General features: G+C 48.4%; 1 protein-coding gene across 1 annotated transcript; it reads right to left on the bottom strand.

The window, feature by feature from the left end:
• Positions 1–1,017: 1,017 nt before the first annotated feature.
• LOC118662684 (somatomedin-B and thrombospondin type-1 domain-containing protein-like) lies at positions 1,018–21,062 on the bottom strand. The gene is made up of 5 exons (XM_036321349.1): positions 20,385–21,062; positions 12,589–12,783; positions 9,236–9,314; positions 6,470–6,646; positions 1,018–2,189 (listed from the first exon to the last, which is right to left on the bottom strand). The coding sequence occupies exons 1-5, from the start codon at positions 20,626–20,628 to the stop codon at positions 2,072–2,074; spliced, it is 813 nt and encodes a 270-aa protein (XP_036177242.1). The 5' UTR covers positions 20,629–21,062; the 3' UTR covers positions 1,018–2,071.
• Between the last annotated feature and the right edge of the window lie 1,753 nt (positions 21,063–22,815).

Below are 22,815 nucleotides of genomic sequence, written 5' to 3'. Positions count from 1 at the left end.
ACCTCTCTCCTCTTCACGCCCCAGCATCTCGCCCCAAACCAGCATACACAGATGCTGCTGAAAAGCTTACCCAGTGACTCATTCACTCTCAGAGAGAGGGAACAGACAGTGATTCCCAGAAGCACCCAGAGTCCTGGTTCAGGAAGGAGGATGGAAAAGCAACAACATTTGGGCCAGTTCCTGCCCAGCCTCCAGGACAGCTGAAAGATACACCCTTCCCCCCAACTCCATTCTCTGTGTTCCTGGGTCCAAAGGCCTGTCTCCCAAACTGAGAGGGAAAACTGAGCCAGCACACTCCTAGCCAGGTACGGGAGTCACGACTCCCCGAAAGCTCTGTGTCCATTACAGTGGTGCTTCCCCAAGTGGCAAGTGGAAAACTTGATCTGAGATGGTTTTACACCAACCCAAGGTGGGACATTAAATAGTAGACTACAAGATGGTTTACAACAGCATTGAATATACTAACAAGGGACTGAATGGTACCCTTTAAATGAGTAAATGGTATGGTATATAAATTGTATCTCAATAAAGCTGTTAAAATCTATATTAATAGACAGGAGTGGGCTGGAGGGGGTCATGGGGGAAAAGGGTGGGCATATGTAATGCTTTCAACAATAAAGAATCTACAATAATAAAAGGATAATATGCTAATTAGACCAGACAGCCAAACGACCTTCCAGACATCCTTCCGGATGAAGCCACAGTGGCAGGGCTGAGGCAGAGGCAGTTAGGGGCAATCAGGCAGGCAGGCAAGCAGTTAGGGGTGATCAGGCAGGCAGGCAGAGTGGTTAGGGGCAATGAGGCAGGCAAGTGGTTAGGGGAGATCAGGCAGGCAGGCAGGCCAGCAGCTAGGAGCCAGTGGTCCCAGATTGAGAGAGGGATGTCCAACTGCCGATTTAGGCCCAATCAGGCCTAAACCAGCAATCTAACATCCCCCGAGGGGTCCCAGATTGCAAGAGGGTGCAGGCTGGGCTGAGGGATTCCCCACCCCCCCCCCCGCACAAATTTCATGCACTGAGCCTCTAGTTATATATAACAGTTGACTCCCAATAGGAGAAAATTAGTCCCCTTTCGAGTCTTGTAACTCTACTAATTTGTCAGGGATCCAGGTCTCCATTAGATACCAGGGGGTCCTTACTATCTCTCACACGCATGCAAATTTGTTTGAACAAGAAGAGAGCAGGTTTTATGCTCAGCTCCTTGAACAGGCAACAATACCTAGCCATACTTGTTTAGTTTCCATTATGTTCATTTTTCTAATTGTCTTCTAATTATAGCAACTGATCATTCATCTGTTTGTTCATTTATTCAACAAATATGTATTGAACATTATTTCATGCCAGACACTGTTCTAGGCACAGGGGACAGTGCAGGAAACAAGACAGACCAAAACCCTGCCCTCACGGTGCTGATGTACTACTAGTGTAAGGAATCTTAGCAGTAGATATAGCTCATGGGTTTCAAATCCCCACTCTGCCACTCACGAACTGGACGATCTCGGGCAAGTGGTCTAACCACTCTGTGCCTCCCTTTCCTCACATGTAAAATGGGGATATAATTGCACCTAACTCAGGGTCCAACGAGTCAATATGTGAAAAGAGCCAGAACAGCACTTGGCACTCTGTAGACACTTAATAAATGTTGACTACTATTATTTATTTTCATTTCTAGCTTGATAGAACATTCCTCTTTAAACACACGTATTTAAGCTGCCTTTTAAAATAAATTTATTTAAGTGGAAAAAATGGGGAGGAGAGGAGAGTCCGTAAAAAGTAAGTGTACAGGTGAGGAGGACAGGGCAAAAGCCACCAGTGTGTGTGTAGGAGAGGACATTTGGGGAGCCAGGAACTACGGGGAGATGTTCGCAAGGCTCTGACTAGTTGGCACTGAGTAGAAACATAAAGCTATTTTCATAACATAAGTGTCAACATAAGGACAAGGCTTATTCCTTCAGTCTCATATTTGCAGGCTCCTCCCCACTCCCTGACCCTCTGGATCCCAAGCTCTGGGACGGGAGGTTCCTTGGGAGGCCTTGGAAAGGAGGGGTCTGGGCAGTTAGGGGGCCGAGACGCTAGATGAAGATGAGGTTATGGACCTCTGGGCAGGAACAGTCCGGGAGCTGCCCAAGCCTCTCCCACGTCCCTCGGCACCGGGGGTGGCCGGCCGCTTGCCACAGCAACAGCTGGTTCCTGCAAGAGACGGGCTTGGCTCAGTGGCATTGAATCTCTAGGCTCCAGGGCGTTTGCTGTGTGGGCCCCTTCCTCCATGCAGAAAATATTTAAAGTCATAGTTTACAGCAGCATTGTATAAAGATGAACATAATCCAGGCTGGATTCATTATTACATTTCATGATTATTATATCCTTTTTCTTCTGGTTTTAAAAGAAATTTTAAATGTTTTAAATTTTCTTGGATCCTAAAAGTGGGCAGGCACTGGGCACTATGTCTACTGTGGCTGATGGAGAATGGCCCTGAGCCGGCCGCAGTGCCCACCCCAGAGGCCACGTGGGCAATCCAGACTCACTTCTTAGAGTATGGGGAGGTGGCAAACCAGGAAAGTTGCTTAACCTCCCTGTGACCCTTTTCAACACAGTGGAGTCATTAAGAACACAGGCTCTGCCCTGGCTAGTGTGCTAAGTGGTTAGAGTGCCATCCCGTGCACCTAAGGGTCACAGGTTCGATTCCCAGTCAAGGCACATACCCGGGTTATGGGTTTAATCTCCGGTTGGGGCACATGTGTGAGGCAAACAATTGATGTTTCTCTCTCTCCCTCTCCCTCCCTCTCTCTCCTCTCTCTAGACTCAAAGAAAGACATTTCCTCGGGTGAGGATTAAAACACACACACACACACACACACACACACACGCACGCACGCACGTGCGCCATGGAATCAAGGAGTGTCATGACCCAACTCCTAGGAGTCTCTACCATCTCTTCAACGGACAAGAGATATCCATAATCTCCGCCTCTCTGAAGTTTTGGAAGGTTCTGTGTGATGCTGTGTGCAGAGAAAATAAAAATGATCATGACAGCCTTAGCCTGTTTTGCTCAGTGGATAGAGTGTTGGCCTACAGACTGAAGGGTTCCAGGTTTGATTCCGGACAAGGGCACATACCTCGGTTGCAGGCTCAATCCCTGGCCCTGGTCAGGGTGCATGCAGGAGGCAACCAATTGATGTGTCTCTCTCACATCAATGTTTCTCTCTGTCTCTCTCCCTCCCTTCCACTCTCTCTAAAAATCAATGGAAAAATATCCTTGGTGCGGATTAAAAAAAATGATCGACAATAATAACTAACCATGTCAGCTATAAGAATGAAAGCTCTACTGCTATAAGTCAGCCACATGGATGAACCTTACAAACCTCATAGCGAGCTAAAGGAGCCGATTCCAAAAGGCACACGCCTGCATTATTTCACGTATTTAAACTTTGGGGGGAAAGCAAGATTAAACCATAGTGTTTAGGGATCTGCACCGAGTTATTAAGAGAACTGTACAATGATTTGCCATGAAAGTCGGGACAGTGGTTTCCTTTATGGTTAGGAGCAGTGTGGGGGACTGGGGGGCTGGCCAGGTTCTGTTCCTTGCCTGGGTGGTGACTACCCACATGTGTCTCCTTTCCAAACATTTATTAACCTGTTCATATATGTTTTAGCCAATTCTCTGTAGGCATAATTCAAATCTTTTTAAAAATGCAAAATAGCTGTAGCCAGTTTGACTCAGTGGGTAGAGCGTCGGCCTGCAGACTGAAAGGTCCCAGGTTCGATTCCGGTCAAGGGCATGTACCTTGGTTGCAGGCACACCCCAGTAGGAGGTGTGCAGGAGGCAGCTGATCAATGTTTCTCTCTCATCGATGTTTCTAACTATCTCCCTTCCTCTCTGTAAAAAATCAATAAAATATATTTTTTAAAAAAGTAATTTTAAAAAAGGCAAAATAATGATAATAGTAATAACTACTGATCAAGTGCTTATAAGTGTTGGGCACTGTCCTAAGCTTCTAAGCACAGTGCCTGGCACACAGTAGGGGCTTCACAAATGATAGTATATAAAGATTGTTGGCATCCTCATGATACAAAATGGAGCTAATGTCTCTTGTCTCTAAAGGGCTTGGGGGCCTGAATGATGTAAAGCACCTACCTGGTGCCCAGCACACCACAGGTGCGTGACTATGGCAAGTGTTCCTCCTGCTTGTCCCAAACTCAGAGACACTTCTCAGGCTAAATAAACCCTCCTAAAAATCCCCAACTGACAGGCTAATCCCTCCTGGCCCTGGCCCTTGCAAGCCTGCCCTCGCCAGCTGCCCACAGAAAGAATCCAGCTGACAGCTCCCCTCTGTCCTCACTTTGATCCTCCTCCTCTGCCAGTCCTGCCTGGTGAGCTCATGCCCCAATCAGACCTTCCATCACCTGTTGTGAGCCTGGGTATGGTGGGAATGGAGAGAGGTGGCTCTCCCTGGCACAGCCCTGGCTCTGCTTTCCATCCCTGCCCCTTCCTGGTGGAGTCAAGGTTCCTGTGACCCTTATCTCAGCCTCACCAGAGTGCCATGTCCCACATCCTGAAATATTTGCATCCAAAAGGAGAAATTGGGGATTAATCCGAGTGTTGGGGCTAGAAAGGCTTACCCAAAGATCGGTGAATAAACCAAGGCTCTCAGAAGTGAGCGTCTAGCCCAAAGAACACATCTCCAATGGTAGAATCTCAGGTCTAAGTGGGAGAGCGATCAGAGTGGGGTGGGCAGAGTGGGCCTCTTTAGAATGTGATAGTATTCTTTGCCATTTAGTTATTGGGCACCTACTATGTGCCAAGTTCATTAAATCCATTACATCTCATTTTCACAAAGTACGTATTACATCCATTTTATGTTAGACATGACAATAGCAGCTTCCGCTTCTATGAGGGGCCAGGTGCTGTGCAAAGGGCAGGGGATCCTTCCCACAACTCAAGTGGTGGGGACTGTCAAGTTCAGGTGGAGGGCTGGCCCAGAGTCACGCAGCGAGTAAGGGCCAGAGATGAGGTTTGAGCCTGGATCAGTGCCGTCTCAGTGCCTCTTGTTCACGTACGTCTATCTGTAACCCCCTATTTGTCACCGGCATTCCCTGCTCTAGGTCTGCAGTGAGTGGGGCTGCTCAATTTTAAAAGGAAAGAAATTCTCTTTGAAATGGGAGAACTCCCTGGACAGACAGACCCCAGAGGGTGCTCTCATTCCTACAGTATAATAATCTCTGCACCAGAAAAGCACTGTCCAGGGAAACAGTCTAGAACTTGGCTCAGGGATCTGAACCGTATACGTTTAAATCCCAGTTCGACTACTGGCTAGGTGTGTGACCTTGCACATCTCTTTGCACCCAAGGATCCCAAAAGTATCCATCTTGGGTTCTTGGAATGTTTCAATGGCATATTGTGTGTTAATGTGTCCTTACTTCCTAACATGCTCCCCCTCTCTCACTCCATCCAGGCCACAGTGGCGTCTCACTCCCACCTCGGGGCCTTTACCCTTGCTGTTCCCTCTGCCTGGAACACCTTCCCCCAAATATCCACATGGCTCCCTCCCTTCTTTCCTTCAGATCTCTGTTCAAATGTCACCTCCTCAGTGTCACCTTCCTTGAAAAGCAACAACCCCCAGAACTTCCTCCTCATTCTGCTTTCTTTTCCTAACACGTGTCCCATCTGACGAATGACAAATTTACCTGCCTGATGTCTGTTTCCTCACAGCAAAATGTTGTCTCCATAAGAGAAGGGACCACATCTGCCTTGTTCACTGCACCTCCCCAGTGCCCCAAACATTGCCTGGCACACGCTCAATGGTAAGCGCTCAACAAATATTTATTGAATGAATGAATGAATGAATGAATGAATGAATGAATGAATATAAAGAGCTTAGAATAATGCTCAGCACATAGTAAACATTCAATAAATGTTAGCTGCTATTATAATTAGTACGCTAAGTGTTTCCTGAGACACCTGTTCTTGTGGGAAGCGGTTGCGGGGGCTGATATCGTCCAAGTCTAGGTCAAATCCTGCTTGTGGCCTTGGCTACAGCACACTGCCTCTCTGAGCCTTGGTTTCCTCATCTATAATATGAGAGTCACCAAACTTGCCTTTCGAGGGAATTTTGAGGATTCCACAATAATACCAGCTCCCTTTTCTTGAGCTCTTTCTGGGTGCCAGGAGATATGCTAAGTCCTTGGCTTGCACAATCTTGCTTAACCTTCACCTTTGCTCCATGGGGAGTTCATCTTATGATCTGCATTTTCAGGAAATTGGAGTTCAGAAAGGTGATGAGATTTGCCCTGGGTCACATAACTGGAAGTGGCAGGGGCTGCTCCTCCTCAGACACTGAGACCATGACCTTCCGGGGCCCCGCCCTGACCAGGCAGCAGCATCTGGCTCCTGTGGCACCATCACCCCTCACGCAGCAGAGACGCCCTGGGCTCTGCAGTCACACTTCCCACGCCCCAGTCCCACTGCTCACTCTCTGGCCCCGCCGCCGTCCCCATGGCAACGTCGGCTCCTGGCATCCTGGGCAGGCCACTCACACCTGACACAGACCAGGTGGCCCTGGGTCAGATACTTCGTCCACTGGGCATGGGGTGCCCTCACCTGCCGGCAGCTCCCTGGAATGGGTCCCAGCTGGAACTGGACACAGTACCTGCAGCCACACAGGGAGACACCATCCCAGGCACCTGTGAGCGTTTATGGAGCACCTCCAGTGCACCTGGCCCTATGCAGGCTCAGGCTGATACAATTTCTCTCTGGTATAGTAACCTTTGGGGCAACGCAATCTGCAAAAACAGGTTGCATTCAACAGGAGGCGTGGCTCCTGCTCTTTTAAGTTAGCCTCCTTGAGGGCCATGGTCAGGCCCTCTTCCAAGCACTGCATCCAAAGACTATATGGTTTATTTCTCATCTGTCTCCTCACTAGAATGTCAGCCCCATAAAGGCAGGAATTTCTGCTTGTTCTGTTCACCGTAGTGTCCAACTCCTAGAACAGTACTGGCTCAATAAAACTGTGCTGAATGAATCATTTGCTCCAATAAGGAAATCCTGTGAGGTAGGTGTTGCTCCAGTTTACAGAATAGGAAACTGAGGATCAGAGAGTTAACTTGTCTACAGTCACAGCTAATAAGAGGTTGCGCCTAAAATGGAACCATCGATAAACCCCAAAAGCCTAAATTGACGCTCCTAACCACTCCATTTCATTTCACAACGGATCCTATTTTATAGAAGAGATTCCATGAGAATTATTTAAAAGAGAAACTTCCCATGATGGGGTATTTGAAGAGCCAATTTGCCAGAATTTTACCTCTACCCAACTTTTCTACAAATGGCAGTAAATGGCACCCCCTGCTGGAGGAGATGCAGCTTATCAAGGACTCAGGGGTGACTGTGTGGGGCTACTGCCCCCTGGTGGCTGCAGCCTTTGGGAGGCCTCAGCAGGAGACAGTTTCCTCCTAGGACAGCCCCAAACCTGTCCCTTCCTCTCTGAGCTGCCCCCAGAACTCTTCAGGAATCTGTTCCTTACCAGAAGCCTGTGATCAATGAAACTTCTGTCTTCCCAATACACCTTCTCTTCCCTTTTTGTGGTTTATTTGGGGAACTCTTGCCCTCACCCTATTTGATCGTGGAGGGGCAACCAATCTGGGTGGCTGGTCCTGGCTGCCCACACCTGCCACTAGCCTGGGCAGATAATTAAAGCTGACCAATCAGAGCTCCCATCCTCCGGGCCACAGTGATTGGTTCAAGGATGGGCTGGATTCAAGCAGGACCAATCAAATTCTCCTCCAGAAATAACACACTAAGACTGGAGGAAGGGACCTGGCATTGCTAAGCTGGGCGGATGTTGGGCTGCTGGTTCCCACATTGGCCACTGCATGGAGAATATTAGAGAGAGAGAATGAATACGAGAGTGAGTCCTGACAACACTATTTGACCTCATAATTGAAGTAACACTATTTCAAAACTTCCTTCCCAGTTATATAAACCAACGATACCCCTTTCCACTTGAGCCAGCGTGAGCCTTCTGTCACCTGCAACGAAAGGAATCCTAACTAATATAGCTCCCTCTCTCTCTCCATTGACACTGCTTTTGTTCAGACCTTATTCTTTCCATTGATATTTGTTGAGTACCTGCCATGTGCCAGGCAGTATCCTGAAGCTTGACCTCATCACCACCATCCCCAGCCCACTGGTCTGCCTCCAGTCCCTGCAATTAACTCTTCACAAGGTACAGGGCTATCACCCTGGTCCAACCCACATTCCTCTCTCGCCTAGACCTGTGGTAGGCAAATTGCGGCTCACGAGCCACATGCGGCTCTTTAGCCCCTTGAGTGCGGCTCTTCCTAAGCCTTAGGAGTACCCTAATTAAGTTAATAACAATGTACCTACCTATATAATTTAAGTTTAAAAAATTTGGCTCTCAAAAGAAATTTCAATCGTTGTACTGTTGATATTTGGCTCTGTTGACTAATGAGTTTGCCGACCACTGGCCTAGACCATTGCAGTAGCCTCCCTATTGATCCCTGATTCCCTTCTTGCCTCTCTCCAAATATCATTCAAAGAGATCCTGTGAAAACTCAAGGGAGATCATGTCACTCCTCTGCTCAAAACCTTCCCATGACTCCCGTCTCATGAGAAAGTGTCCAGCTTCTCACCACAGCCGATAGGCCCAGTGAGATCTATTTCTGACCTTATTTCCTACACTCTCATTCTCCCTGCATTCCAGCCGCACTGGTCTGGCTGATCCTGAACACACCAGGCATGCCCTGCCCAGGGACCTTTGCACTTTCTGGTCCCTTTGCAGACCTGCTCTTCCTCTAGAAAGCCTTCTCCAGATCTTAGTCCAAGTGTCTCCTCAGTGAGGAGGCCACTGGCACTCCCACCCTCTTCCCTGCCTTATTTCTCTGCGTAGGACTTAGCACCATTGACATGCTACTTGTTTCTTGTCTGTCTCCTCCAACTAGACTGCCCACTCCATGAAGACAAGTAATGCCTGTCCTTTTTCGCTCCTTGCGATAGCCCCAAGGCCTATCACAGTGCCTTTCATATAATGGGCACTCAATAAACATTGAGTGAGTGAATTAATTAATTTTAATGGAGACCAGTTATTAAGGACTTCAAAAGCATGTTAATGAACTTACAAAAGTAACAGGACAAGAAATGGGAGGCAAGGTAAGAGAAAGACATGATGAAAATGTGCACAAAGTTTAGTTTGACTTTGGGTTCATTTGCTTCAACTTACCCTAATATCTCCTGCCCCTTGGGGACACTTTGCTTTTTCCGTTCTTTCCCGTATCTGCCTGTGGTTATCAGAGCAGGGACTGTGGGCCAAGGAGAAAACAGTTAGGTAACTCAGCACGGCCACAGGAAGCTGAGGTAGGTTCTCCTAGCTTCTGAGTCATTTATAAGGCAGCCCTAAGGAGACTATGGGATCCTGAAACTGGGTAAGTGGTCCCCACTAGTACCCTTTATGTGATGCTGGAGGAAGGATCATATTTATTTCTGAGACTCAGGGCCTAGCACAGTGAGTTGCATGGGGGGTCTCAAAAGTTTTTCAAATGAATGATTTTTATAAATATATGAGTGAGTAAAAAAGCAGATAAAAGAATTAAAAACTGGTTAGATGGATGGTTGGATGGATAGATGCATGGATGGATGGATGGATGTCTAAAATGATGGAAGAAAGGAAGAATGGATAGATGATGAGTAAATAAATGGGAAGATGGGATAGAAAAAAGACAGAGATGATGAATGCAAAGAAGATGGATGAGGAGATGACAGATAGAGAGATGAATGAATAAAATAAATGGATGGAAAACTGGACACATGGATGGATGGATGGATGGATGGATGGATGGATGGGGAGATGTAAGGATGGAAGAAAGGAGGTACAGAGGGATGGATAGGTAAATGAATTAATACGTTATTTTGTTGGGCCAACTTCCAAGTCTCTTCCTTTCTAGAACAGACAGAAAACACAGAAAAAGAGAGGTTGGTGATTCATTAGGAAAATAACAAGTCCAAAGGAAGTCCCTACTCCTCCCCATTCCCTGAGTGATGGAGCTGAATCAAAGAGTTGGTATTGCCCGGCTGGTGTGGCTCAATGGTTGAGCCTCAACCTATGAACCAGGAGGTCATGGTTTGATTCCTGAGTTGCAGGCTCCATCCCCATAGAGGGGTGTGCAAGAGGCAGCTAGCCAATGATTCTCTCTCATCATTAATGTTTCTCTCCCTCTCCCTTCCTTTCTAAAATCAATAAAAATAATTTTTTAATGTTTGGTGTTGAACTAATGCTAGTGACCTAGAAAAGGCCCACACAGGGGCAGCCCAAGCCCCTCTCCTGCTGCTGCCATAGACACCCTTTGTGGGCTTGGTCTTTGCCATAACACTTAGTATGAAATTCCCTTCCTCTCTTTAAACATCCATGGTGCTCTTTTTGGTGCAGCCTAAGGAAGTGAGGAAAGCCCCAGAGAAGCCCAGTTCTAGTCCCAGCTCTGCCTCTTATAGCTGAGTGATCTTGGTCAAGTGACTGCACCTGCTGAGCCCTTCGCCTCAACAGCAAAATGGGAATACTAGTACCTATATCAGTGATGGCGAACCTTTTGAGCTCGGCGTGTCAGCATTTTGAAAAACCCTGGTGCCGTGTCACATATAGAAATTTTTTGATATTTGCAACCATAGTAAAACAAAGATTTATATTTTTGATATTTATTTTATATATTTAAATGCCATTTAACAAAGAAAAATCAACCAAAAAAATGAGTTCGCGTGTCACCTCTGACACGGGTGTCATAGGTTCGCCATCACTGACCTATATCATAGAGTTATTGTCAGAATTACGTAAGATGATTTATGGTGAGCAATGTATCTTGGGCACGTTTTGTGTCTCCATGAGCCTTGGTTTCCCCTCTAAAAAATGAGAATAGTATCATTGGCCTCACAGAGTCAAGGAATGTGGCAAAGTGCTTGGTACATAGTAGGGGCAGTCAGGTAGGCTTTCCTGGGAAACTGACATCTGGGCAGGAAATAATAGGCGGGGCAAGGTTAGATACGGGTGACAGGGGAGAGGGAGAAGGATTTTAGGCAAAAGGAATGACATTGCCACTGCCATCATCCCATTGCCACCACCCGGTCCAGCCACCATCCTCTCCTGTATGCACCACTACAGTCACCTCTTCCTTGGCCTCCCTGCTGCCCCCTGACCCACTATCCCCACGATGATCAGAATGAGCCTTTAAAATGTGGGCGGGGGGGGCCAGCAGGCGTGGCTCAGTGGTTGACCATCGACCTATGAACAAGGAAGTCACGGTTTGATTCCCGGTCAGGGCACATGCCCGGGTTGTGGGCTCGATTCCCCAATATGGGGTATGCAGGAGGCAGCCAATCAATGATTCTCTCTCTCTTCCTCTCCTTTCCTCTCTGAAATCAATAAAAATATTTTTTTAAAAATAAAATAAAATGTGGGCAGGGGCGCTTAGAGATGAGGTTACAGGAGGCAAGAGCTTATAGGCCATGATGAGGCATTTGGGTTTTACTCTAAGGGCACTGGGTCACTATTGGAGAATTGAAAGCAGGAGGGGGGACACCAGGGTAAAGTTTGTGATGTAGTTGTAGAATGACCTCTCCCCACCAAGCTGCAGCATGGAGCCCTGCTGCCTGCTCTTCTACTCCTTCAGGAAAACCGCTGTACTCTCTCAGTCACTTTCTTCAGCTACAAAACCGGCATCACGTATTTTTTTGTAGCGGCATAAAAACTTTTGTCCAGGTGTGCAATGTAGCTAACTTCTGTAGTTGTGCCTGTCCTGCATCATTCAACCCAATTTTCCTTTGGAGAATACCCCTCCCCTAATCTCACTCAAATAAGACTGACCCCCCCTCCCAGCATCAAAGGGAGCACATGCCCAGGCTTGGCCAATCAGTGTATTCTATCGCTCTGGGCATATTGATTAGTTCAGCAGTGGATACATGACCCAGGTCAAGCCAATAAGATATCATCCCAGGACATTTGCTGAAACTATGAAGAAAGAGACCTTTTCTTCCAGCTGTTAGGTTGGCGGTAAGCCTGGAGCTATCAAAGACCATCCCCAGCTGGCCTGAGAATGAGGCCAACTCGAAGGAAAACAGAACTGAGAAACGGAGTCCTGGCCACATTGCTTGCGCTCCTGGATCCAGCCATGAATGCATCCCCTGGAATTTTAGTTACATGAGCCACACCTTTTTGGGTGTGTGTGTGTGTGTGTGTTAACCTTTATTGTTGGAAGTATTACATATGTCCCCTTTTTCCTCCCTGTTGATCTCTCCCAGCCTGCTCCTACCCCCACCCCAGGCCTTCACCACCCTATCGTCTCTGTCCATGGGAGCCACACATTTTTGCTCAGGTCAGTTTAAGTTGGGTTTCCCATCATGTGCATACAAAGTCCTGATGATTCACACTGGGAGATGAGTAGAAGACGAGATACCCAGAGGAAATCAGAGCTTCTTACCTCGTCCACAAAGTGAGAAGAGGGGATCAGGGCAAAAGGAAGGCAAAGTCTTACCCCAAACTTGGACCCCACACAGGATCTGACAGACACCCCTGTTGGCCACCCAACTCACACAAGGACTGCTGGCACTCCACTCCCTGGTGGCTCCGGTACTCCACGCAGCCAGCCTGCTCTTCCAAATGGGGGCAGGGAGCACCCCCATTCCTTGGCTCCTGCAGGACATGCCTCCTGCGGACACGGTAGGAGACCTGACAGGGTTTGGCACAGCGACTCCAGCCACTCCATTCTGCCACAATGCAGGAGACAGCTGGAAGAGAAGGTAGAGTCTCCAGGGGCAACTTGCACGGCTTTGGGCTGGCCTGTGGCCAGATCTCCACCTTCCCACAAGCCAAACCCTCAAAAACACCATGCAGAGCACTAGGACTCCTGCAACCCTAAGCCCATGTCTTCCTCAAAAGTTTCTCTATAATAACCGTTTATACATCTACCTAAACTTAACATTCCCATGTTTTATTCATCCATCATCCTTCTGGTGATCATTTAAGTTGTTCTCACCACTCATTCCTTCAGTAAACATTTCTCTTTTTTTAATATTTTTTATTGACTTCAGAGAGGAAGGAAGAGGGAGAGAGATAGAAACATCAATGATGAGAGAGAATCATTAACTGGCCGCCTCCTACTGGGTATTGAGCCTGCAACCCAGGCATGTGCCCTTGACCAGAATTGAACCCGGGACCCTTCAGTCTGTAGGCTGATGCTCTAATCCACTGAGCCAAACCAGGTAGGGCAGTAACCATTTCTTAAGCACTGAAAACAACTGATTTCACCTCTCTGTGCCTCAGTTTCTTCCTGTCAAATAGAAATAAAAAAAATATTCACCTAATAGGGAGGCCTTGAAGATTCAACTGGATACAACATACACAGCACATGCTTCTGGCACATAGCAAGTGCTCGGTAAATACAGCTAATCCTCTGCTGCAGCGACATGAGCCTCAGCTACAGCAACAGCATGGAGTGGAAAGCAGACTCTTACAGAGGTTGCTTCTGGTGACATGTGTACACACAGTTTAAAACCTGCAAAACAGTGCTACACAACGTTTAAGCATTCCCACAGGCATTATATGCCACACTAGAGGCCCGGTGCATGAAATCCGTGCAAGGGGCTTGGCCCCCTCCGCAGTGGCGGCTGCCTCTGCCTCAGCCCCCGCCACCACAACTTTGTCCGGAAGGTCATCCGGAAGGACGTCCAATCTAATTAGCATATTATACTTTTATTATTATAGATATCTATGTTGATCCTCATTATTTAAAGATTCTGTATTTGTGAATTTGCCTATTTGCTAAAATTTACTTGTAACTCCCAAATCAATACTTGAGATGCTTTGCTGTCATTCACACACAGCAAAAGTTTCCAGTCGCCCAAAGTACAGCTGATGTCAAACGAGACTCAATCTGCCTTCTGGGATGGAGGCGGCAGGTGGCGGTGCCATGCAGAGCAAGAAGCTCCAGGTCAGGGGCCAGTCAGATGGGGTGAGTCCCAAGTCTCACACACACCACACACAGTCATGCACACACACACACACACACACACGCACACACACACACACTCATGCACACACAGGGGGCTCCTACCGTCAAACTTAATTCACTCATTCCACAAATATTTACCGAGCAACTACTGTGAGCCAGGAGACACAGTGGTGAACAGAAAGACAGGTAGGTGCTCATGAAAAGCCCTCACCAGCTCTGAGACATGTCCTAGTTCGGCAACATGAAAATGTGAGACAAAGTACATCCTTGAACTGAGGGAATGCGGTTATTGTGTTGGAAACACAGTGTTGCTTCTGGCACCTCAGGAAGACATGTAGCCTTGCACAGATCTCCGCTTTTAGCAGAGCTGAAATGCTCAGAGGAAGGAGGAAGGGAGGAGGGAGGAGGGAGGAGGGAGAAGGGAGGGATGAGAGAGGTAGGAGGGGAGAAGTAGGGAGGAAGGGAGAAAATCAAGCGTGGCAACCTAACAATCATGATTGCTTCATCATGCACCTGATAATGACATCAATGATGTCATTGGTGCTGAGCCAGGCAGTCACGTGTAACCCTCACAACAGCCTTAGGAGATGGTGTGCTCTCGGGCCTCCTTTGTCCTGTACCCTCTGGGAAGCCTGTGCATCACAGAGGCTCCCTGACCCCAGATGCCACCGGACTGCAGCGCAGGGGGCTGCTGGTAGGAAGGAGAGTGCTGCCCAGGTGTTTGTTGCCCCCCCACCCCCACCCCTTGACTCAGCCTGGCTCCTGGTGAGGGGGCACCTTCAGCCATGAATCCTGCTCCCACCAGGCTCCCATAACACCATTCCTCCTGTAGCCCATTGTGAATAGAGCCCTTATCAAATTCTCTTCCACTTCATTATTCTGGGCATGCCATCCGTCACTTGCCAGGGCCCCGATTCCCTATACGTATTTGTACTATTGTCAAACCATCTCACAGAAGAGGCAACTGGAGCTTAAGGGGGCAGCATATCCAAATCAAGCCAAGGAATTGGAGTTAGACAAACCTGGATGCGAACTGCAGGCTCACAGGTCTGGTGCAATGATGAATGCAAGGCACTGAGAGACTGTAAGTGCTCAGAAAAACGGTGATCTTTATACATTTGTTTGGCAACTATTTAGGGCCTACTGTATGCCAAGCACTGAGCTGGGTGACAGGAACACAGATGAGCAAAGCAGAAAATGCCCCTTCCCTGGAGGAGCTGACATTCTGCAGGAGAAACAGGCAATAAACAATACAGCCTACGATGTAATTTCAACTAGTGATCTGTTCTCTGAGAAACAACAAAGCAGAATAAGAACGGCAGGGGTGAGATGATGAGAAACTGTTTTAGATGAAGGGGTCAAAGGAGGCAGGCCTCCAAGACAAAGAACATCTGAGGAGTTGATAGAGGTAACTGTGTAGGTACCTGGGGGGTGGGGGGTGGGGAGTAGGGGGTGGGGGGGTAGGGGCGAGGGGTTCTAGGCAGAGGAAATGGGCAGTGCAAAGGCCCTGGGGCAGGGTCAAGGTTGCATGCTGCAGAGACAGTGAGGAGGCCAGCCAGTGTGGCTGCAGCAGGAGAGAGAGTGTAGGAAGTGATGTCAGAGACGGAGAAGGCAGTGATAGCATACAGGGCTTTGATGACTATTATAGGAATCAAAGGGGAGTACCAAAGTCCCACCATGATTCTCTGCCCTGCCCTGCCCTACCCTGCCTGTCAGGCAGATGAGAGATTTGCAGAAAATTAGGCAGATGCCAACCTACACTTCTTTCCATGTGGTTGGCATCTGTGAAGTCACCAAGCAGCATGCTCATGTGATATCCCCAGGGAACTGTCATCGCACCTCACCTAGGCCTAGGCTTGCAACTCGGTACATTCGTGTGACTATTCATGGCTTGTCAGCCTCCGCCACTCGTGTTGGCTCCACGGAAGCTCAGTCCTTGTTCCTTGCTGAATCCCAACACCAAGCACAGTAACTGGCACATAGGGACCCAGTAAATCATGAGTAAATGAATACTGAATGAGCAACGCTTGCCTCAGCAACAACAAAGGAAATATGACCACAGGTTGGCATTGTAACAAATACCACCAGATGGCGGTGTTTCTCAAAGCAAAGACCATCCCACCTTTTTCTGAGTAAAGGAGAAATTCTAGCTTATCAGTGTAGCTAAAAAAGAGGGGGCAGAGGAGGTGGGAGGTTTAAAGGCTGCTCATCCCACCCTAGAGACCCAGATAACATCGTGCCAGCTGAGCCTGCTGGAGCCAGACCGAGTTTCCCACAGTCCCCTTGGATCCCTCTGCCCCCACTCTAACATCAGGAAATGCCCTTCTGCACAATCCAAACCCCACCTTCTTCTCTGAACCTCACTGCCCAGCCCCCTGACTGTCCATCCTCCTCACTGTCTACCAAAAGGATTTTTCTGGAATGCAGCTCTGACCTGTCACCTGAACTCCTTGAGTGATTCCCGTATCCTACTGACCTGGTTCACAAAAGCTCTTTTTTTTTTTTTTTTTTTTTTTTTATATAGTGGATCATAAAGACCCCCAAGCCTAGTGGCTAAAATTTAAGTTGTTCCTGCAACACGCCCTCGGTCATTCACTCCCTCCTCCTTCTATTTAGTGTCCCAGCACCCTTTTACTTCGAGTTCCTTTAAATGTAGTCTCTCATAACTCAGTGGCAGGCAGCTGTCATTTCTACCCTCCCAGCCCCCTTACTGCCACCTTCTGGTAACAATGCCTCAGTTTTCTTTTGAAGAACCAATCCTCCCCACTCTCAGTCCACATGGTTTGAATAGAGTGACCTCATCCCTTATTCCTTTAGTGCGTTTGTGAGACAAACATGGCCAATTGACATATTCCTTCTCCTCTGTTCAGTACTTGATTGAATCAAGGATGAGCATATAACCCAAACTGGGCCCATGAAAACCATCCCTAGGATTTTGATTGGAACAAATGGGGAAAGAAAGCTCTCATTCTACTAGGGACACCAGTTCAGAGCTACTGGGTACTACCTTTGCTACCATTTGGTGACAGCCTGCCTGAGAATGAAGCTATCAGAAGCAGAGCTGAAAGGTGGAGAGAGATAGAGCCCTGATGATATCCTCAGAGTCCCTGGATCCAGCCATGCCTGAAACCAGAATCCATGAACTATTTCTTAGTTACCTGAGCCAATCAATTCCCTTGTTAGCTTAAGTCAATTTGAATTATGCCAAACCTTAGAGTAATGACTAGGGCAGTGAATACATAAGTGCGTAAATGGGGACATTGATGCTTACAGGGCTCAAGTGAGAATTAAAGGATATAAAATACATGAAAACATTTGGTAATGAACTTGGAAAATAGGAAGCAATGATGTCCATCCTTTAAGGCCTTACTAGTCACTCCAGCTCCACCCTCTCCTTGCCTCCATCCCATCCTCACTGACTCTTTCCAAGCCTCATTTTGCTATCTTGCTCTGATTAAAATTCTTTCATGGCTACTCCGTCTTCTCAAAATATAAGCTTGAGGGGGGTCAGAGCCCCATCTTCCCAGCCCCATGGCTTCTAGCTGAGCTGGGCACACAGCAGATGGCCAGCGGTGTGACTGAACTGAATGTGGGCAATGTCCAGTGCTCCTCTTCCACCTATAGGCTCAAGTCTCCCTCCCCCTACTGAGCAAACATATAGTGTTGTGGTCTGGAGCCAGACTACTGGGTTTCAAATCCAAGATCTGCTGCTTAATAGCTATGCAACTCTGAGCAGGTCACTACCTCGGTGTGCCTCAGTTCCTCATCTGTAAAATGGACATGAAAACACTATTCCATAGGGTTCTTGTGAGGTTTAAAGGAGCCAATTTATTTAAAGCACTTAAGCCCTGGCTGGGTAGCTCAGTTGGTGAGAGCATCATCCTGTTATGCTAAGTTTGTGGATTTGATACCTGGTCAGAGCACGCACAAGAATCAACCAATGAATTCAAACATAAGTGGGACAACAAATTGATGTCTCTCTCCCTTCCTCTTTATCTCAAATCACACACACACACACACACACACACACACACACACACACACACACACACACCTAGTACCTCCCTGGCACTTGGTAAGTACTCGGTAAATGTTAGGGTGTGTTTTTTTAAGTCATCCTTAATATCTCTTTCTACCACAATCAGTTACTGAAGTCAGTCAACGTTACCCCCTGAATCACTCATAATAAAACATACTTCTTCCCATCCCTTGCCTCCTAACTGGTCACCATGTCCCCTCCCGTCCTGCTCCTCTGGGAGGTAGAAAACTGAACTTGTCACTGATCTATTTATAAGACCTTGGCTCCACCCAGCCCAGACAAGCGGGCAGATCCTAGGTCTGCTGCCTTTTTGACACCTTCCCAAAGGAGCAAAACAAAGAGAGACTCAACGCTTTGAGGCTCCTGGGCCCACCAGCCCAAGCTCTTTATAAAATGGAAAATGCTGGGGAACTGATAACACCATGGGATACTGTGGACGAGGGTCAGACCGTGGGAAAGTATCACTGATCCCTCTGCCTGTCTCCTTCCTGGGACTCCCACCCCTGGGCTAAGGCAGGAGAGCCCCTATGGGGCAGCCCCACTCTGAATGACCCCATGGCTGCGTGCACTCTGTACAGAAAGCAGGCAAGTACAAAAGTATTTCCAAGACAGTCCTTCTGCAAGTTTATTCTGGGGGAGTCTCATTTGCTATGACTTGGGAGATACAACACCCCAAATTACTTTTTCCTCTCACTGTTGCCTGACTTTCCACCATTAGCCACTCAAACTTGTAGGAAGCAGACACAGGATGGTAGAAAACACAGGATCAGACCAGGTTCAAAACCTGCTGGAATACCTTGGCTGGCCAAAGCTTTCTCCTCTCCAAGCCCAGCTTTTCTCATCTGCTGAATGGGAACATTATCATATGGCAGGGACCCCAGAGTGCTGTGAGAAAGTAAGCAGGTTTGATGAGACACCCAGCTTAGCTCTTGGGCACAGACATGGTAAATGATCAATAAATGTTGGGTGCCTTCAATTTTGAGTTTTTAAAATTGTAAAGTCTTGCCCTAGCTGGTTTGGCTCAGTGGATAGAGCATCGGCCCACTGACCGAAGGGTCAGGGGCTCAATTCTGGGTCAAGGGCATGTACCTCAGTTGCAGATTTCCCAGCGCAATAGGGGTGCAGGGGGGAGGCAACCAATTGATGTGGCACATAGATGTTTCTCTCTCTCTCCCCGCCTCCCTCACTTCTACTCTCTCTGGAAATCATTGGGGGAAAAATATCCTCAACTGAGGATTATTATATTGTAAATTCTTAAATTTTAAATGTAAATTCCTGAAGGACCACTGATGTCTCAGGATAGAAGGGTCCAATTGCTATATCGCCTGACAAAATTGGGTCATATCCACTTTACAGAATGTAGATTTTTGTCTCCAGTGGGTGTGAAAAACTTACTCCTGGGATTTAGAGAAGACAGACTCCTCCCCACTAGTAACTCAACAAATCAGCCCCTGATTTCAGAGCCCGGTGGGTACTACTCAGGCGGGGTCTTTACAGGAAATGCTTAGACCGTGGTCCTTTGGCCACTCCCAGCACCAGGACCACAGGGAGGCGTCACCTCCACCTCTGTTGGCCCAACCAAGTTTTAGCCTGCTCCTCCCCCCCACCCACTCCCAGTTCTTCCGCCCCTCGGGGTTCACCCAGCCTTCGGCCTTCTCAACACCCTCTCCATTTGCCCTGTGACACCCTCCCCCCATGTCTGCAATGCAGCTCGTGCACCCAATCCTCCCTTGCACCCCTCCAGGCCCCAGGTCTCTTCTTCCCCACCCCCACACCTTTAGGGTTGCCAGATAAAACACCGGACGCCCAGTTGGATTTGAATTTCAGAAAAATATAATCAATGGCTTTTAAAAGAAGTGTGGCCTATGCAATATATAGGACGTACTTATACTTAAAAAAACGTATTGGTTGTTTATCCGAAATTCAAGTTTAACTGGGCATCTGGTATTTTTATTTGCTAGATCTGGCACCCTACCCCAACCCCAGCGCCCTCTCCCACCTCGCACCCCTCCATGCCCCCAACTCGCCTATTTCCGTTCAGTGTCCGTCTCGCACCAGTGCCCTGGCCGGCGCGCCTCTTCCATGAGCCCCCCACCCTCGAGCCCCTTCCAAATCCGGCGCGTAGTCCTTGCACCCCCTTCTCTGGAACACCCCTCAACTCTCCAAGCATCCCCCTCCATTCTGCCCCCCGAGACTCACGCGCCCTGGTCCATGCCTCGCGCAACTTTCTCCGCGCGAACCTCCAGGCCCAGAACCCTGCGTGTTCGGCATCCTTCTGTCCCCGCCGCACCCCCGAGCCCCGCACCCCCGAACCCCGCTCCGCAACGCGCCGGGCGCACCTGGGCAGGCCCGCGAGTAGTCCGCGCAGCAGTCCCGCGCCGCGCCGCACGCCTGGTCGCAGAAGCAGCGCGGGGGCCCGCGGGCTGCGCAGGTCAGGTCACGGCCGGGGCAGCAGCGGCCCAGCGCCGAGCAGCCCTGCCCCGGCCCCCGTGCGTCAGGCGGCCCTCTCGCCCAGGACACCGCGGCCACTGCGGCCAGGGCGAGTGCCAGGGGCAGGGTCCGATCTGCTTCGCGAGGGGCCATCGCTGAGCGCAGACTGGGGGGCGGACGCCGAGGGGACCGACCGTAGCGTCCCGCCCCGTATTGGGGCGGAGGCTCCCCGCCCGACCCCTCCCCTACCTGTCACGGAACTGATATCCACCGCCATTCCTCCCACCCAAACTCTGCACAGCTAGTGGAGGTGGAATGTCAAGATAATGGTGAGAATCATCGCAACAAATTTGCAGGGTTTCCCCAGGTTCCAGGGAAATTGAGGTGACACAGAGGTTCATCAGAACAATAAATAATAATATAAAACAACAATCTATTGTTATAACAATAATAACAGTAGTAGTCACTATACCACAATTATAATAGCAATAACACCAGTAATAGGTACCAATATTACCTATATTAATAAAAGCATAATATGCTAATTAGACCAATGTCCTTCCAGAGGAAGCCAGGGCTACAAGGGAAGCCCAGGTCCTGGGTGCCAAAGGGAAGCTGGTGCTGGCAGCTGGGGGAAGAAAGGCCTACTCTTGCACGAATTTTGTGCATTGGGCCTCTAGTCTATAATAAGAAAAGCATAATAAGCTAATTAGACCAGACAGCCAAATGACCTTCCAGACGTCCTTCCAGACAAAGCCACAGCAGCGGCTGAGGCAGAGGCAGTTAGGGGGCAATCAGGCAGGCAGGCAGAGGGGTTAGGGGTGATGAGGCAGGTAGGCAAGTGGTTAGGGGCAATCAGGCAGGCAGGCAGGTGAGCGGTTAGGAGACAGTGATCCCAGATTGCAAGAGGGATGTCCGACTGCTGATTTAAGCCCAATCCCACTCTTCCGGATTGGGCCTAACCAGCAGTCGGACATCCCCCAAGGGGTCCTGGATTGCAAGAGGGTGCAGGCCAGACTGAGCCCTGCCCCCCCCGCCCCCACCCCACCCCCCCACCCCCGGCGCACTGGGCCTCTAGTTAAAATAATAATAGCCATAATAATTGCCAGGTAAGGAACCTGGGAGCCAAGCTATGTACCAGGCTCTGGTTGTGGCATAAGTATTAACCAAAGCTGAGTTCCTTTCATATACCTTCATTTTTTGCTGTATTCCTATCACCTTGAATGTCGTTTTCTGAATATTTCTCCTCAAATGAACTAATTTTTTTTAATTCAAAAGGATTTATCTGTTACAAACCTACATCACTCAAGAGAATGAGAAGACAAGCCTCAGACTGGGAAATAGTATTTGCAAAAAACACATCTAATGATGGACTTTTATCCAAATTATACAAAGAACTCTTAAAAATCAACAGGAAAGCTGAAACCGGTTTGGCTCAGTGGATAGAGCGTCGGCCTGCGGACCGAAAGGTCCCAGGTTCGATTCCGGTCAAGGGCAAGTACCTTGGTTGCGGGCGCGTCCCCAGTGGGGAGTGTGCAGGAGGTGGCTGGTCGATATTTCTCTCTCATCGATGTTTCTGGCTCTCTATCTCTCTCCTTTCCTCTCTGTAAAAACTCAATAAAATATATTTTTTAAAAAATCAGCAGGAAAACAAGCACTCCAATTAAACAATGGGTCAAAGGCCTAAACAGACACCTTACCAAAGAAGATACACAAATGGCAAATAAACATAAAAAAAAGATGCTCCACATCATACGTCATCAGGGAAATGCAAAGTAAAATAATGAGATGCCACTACCCGTGTATTAGAACTGCCAAAATCTAGGACACTGACAACAACAAATGCTGGCGAGGAGGTGGAGCAACAGGAACTCATACATTGTTGGTGGGAATGCAAAATGGTGTGGCCACTTTGGAAGGCAGTTTGGCAGTTTCCTACAAACCTAAATACACTCTTACATTACAATCCAGTAATTGTGCTTCTGGGTATTTATCCACATGAGTTGAAAACGTATCTATAATAATAAAAGGGTAATATGCCAATTACCCTTTCTGGACATCCTTCCTGACAAAGCTGGGACTGGAGGGAAGCCAGCCCAGGTCCCGGGTGCCTGGGGGTGGCCGGAGGAGGGAAGCCTGGGTCCCGGGTGCTGGAGGGAAGCAGGTGCCAGCAGCCAGGGGAAGGAAGGCCTACTCTTGCACGAATTTTTGTGCATTGGGCCTCTAGTGTCTATATAAAACCCTGCGCATGATGTTTATAGCAGCTTTGTTCATAATTGCCCAAACTTGAAAGCAACCAAGATGCACCTAAGTGAATGGATAAAATGTGGTGCGTCCAGA

The sequence above is a fragment of the Myotis myotis genome, unplaced genomic scaffold, assembly GCF_014108235.1.
Source record: "Myotis myotis isolate mMyoMyo1 unplaced genomic scaffold, mMyoMyo1.p scaffold_m19_p_9, whole genome shotgun sequence".
Classification (NCBI taxonomy): Eukaryota; Metazoa; Chordata; class Mammalia; order Chiroptera; family Vespertilionidae; genus Myotis; species Myotis myotis.
The sequence above is the reverse complement of the archived record's forward strand: the minus strand, read 5'-3'. Positions and strand labels throughout refer to the sequence as shown.

Bases quoted from the DNA above. Each gene is read 5' to 3' on its own strand.
- LOC118662684 (XM_036321349.1), bottom strand. From the start codon at position 20,628: ATGGCCCCTCGCGAAGCAGATCGGACCCTGCCCCTGGCACTCGCCCTG. The intron at 12,784-20,384 runs GTGCGCCCGGCG...CTTCTCTTCCAG, and splicing joins CTACTCGCGGGCCTGCCCAG to CTGTCTCCTGCATTGTGGCA. The intron at 6,647-9,235 runs GTAAGTTGAAGC...GTGTGGCTGCAG, and splicing joins AAGGGGCAGGAGATATTAGG to GTACTGTGTCCAGTTCCAGC.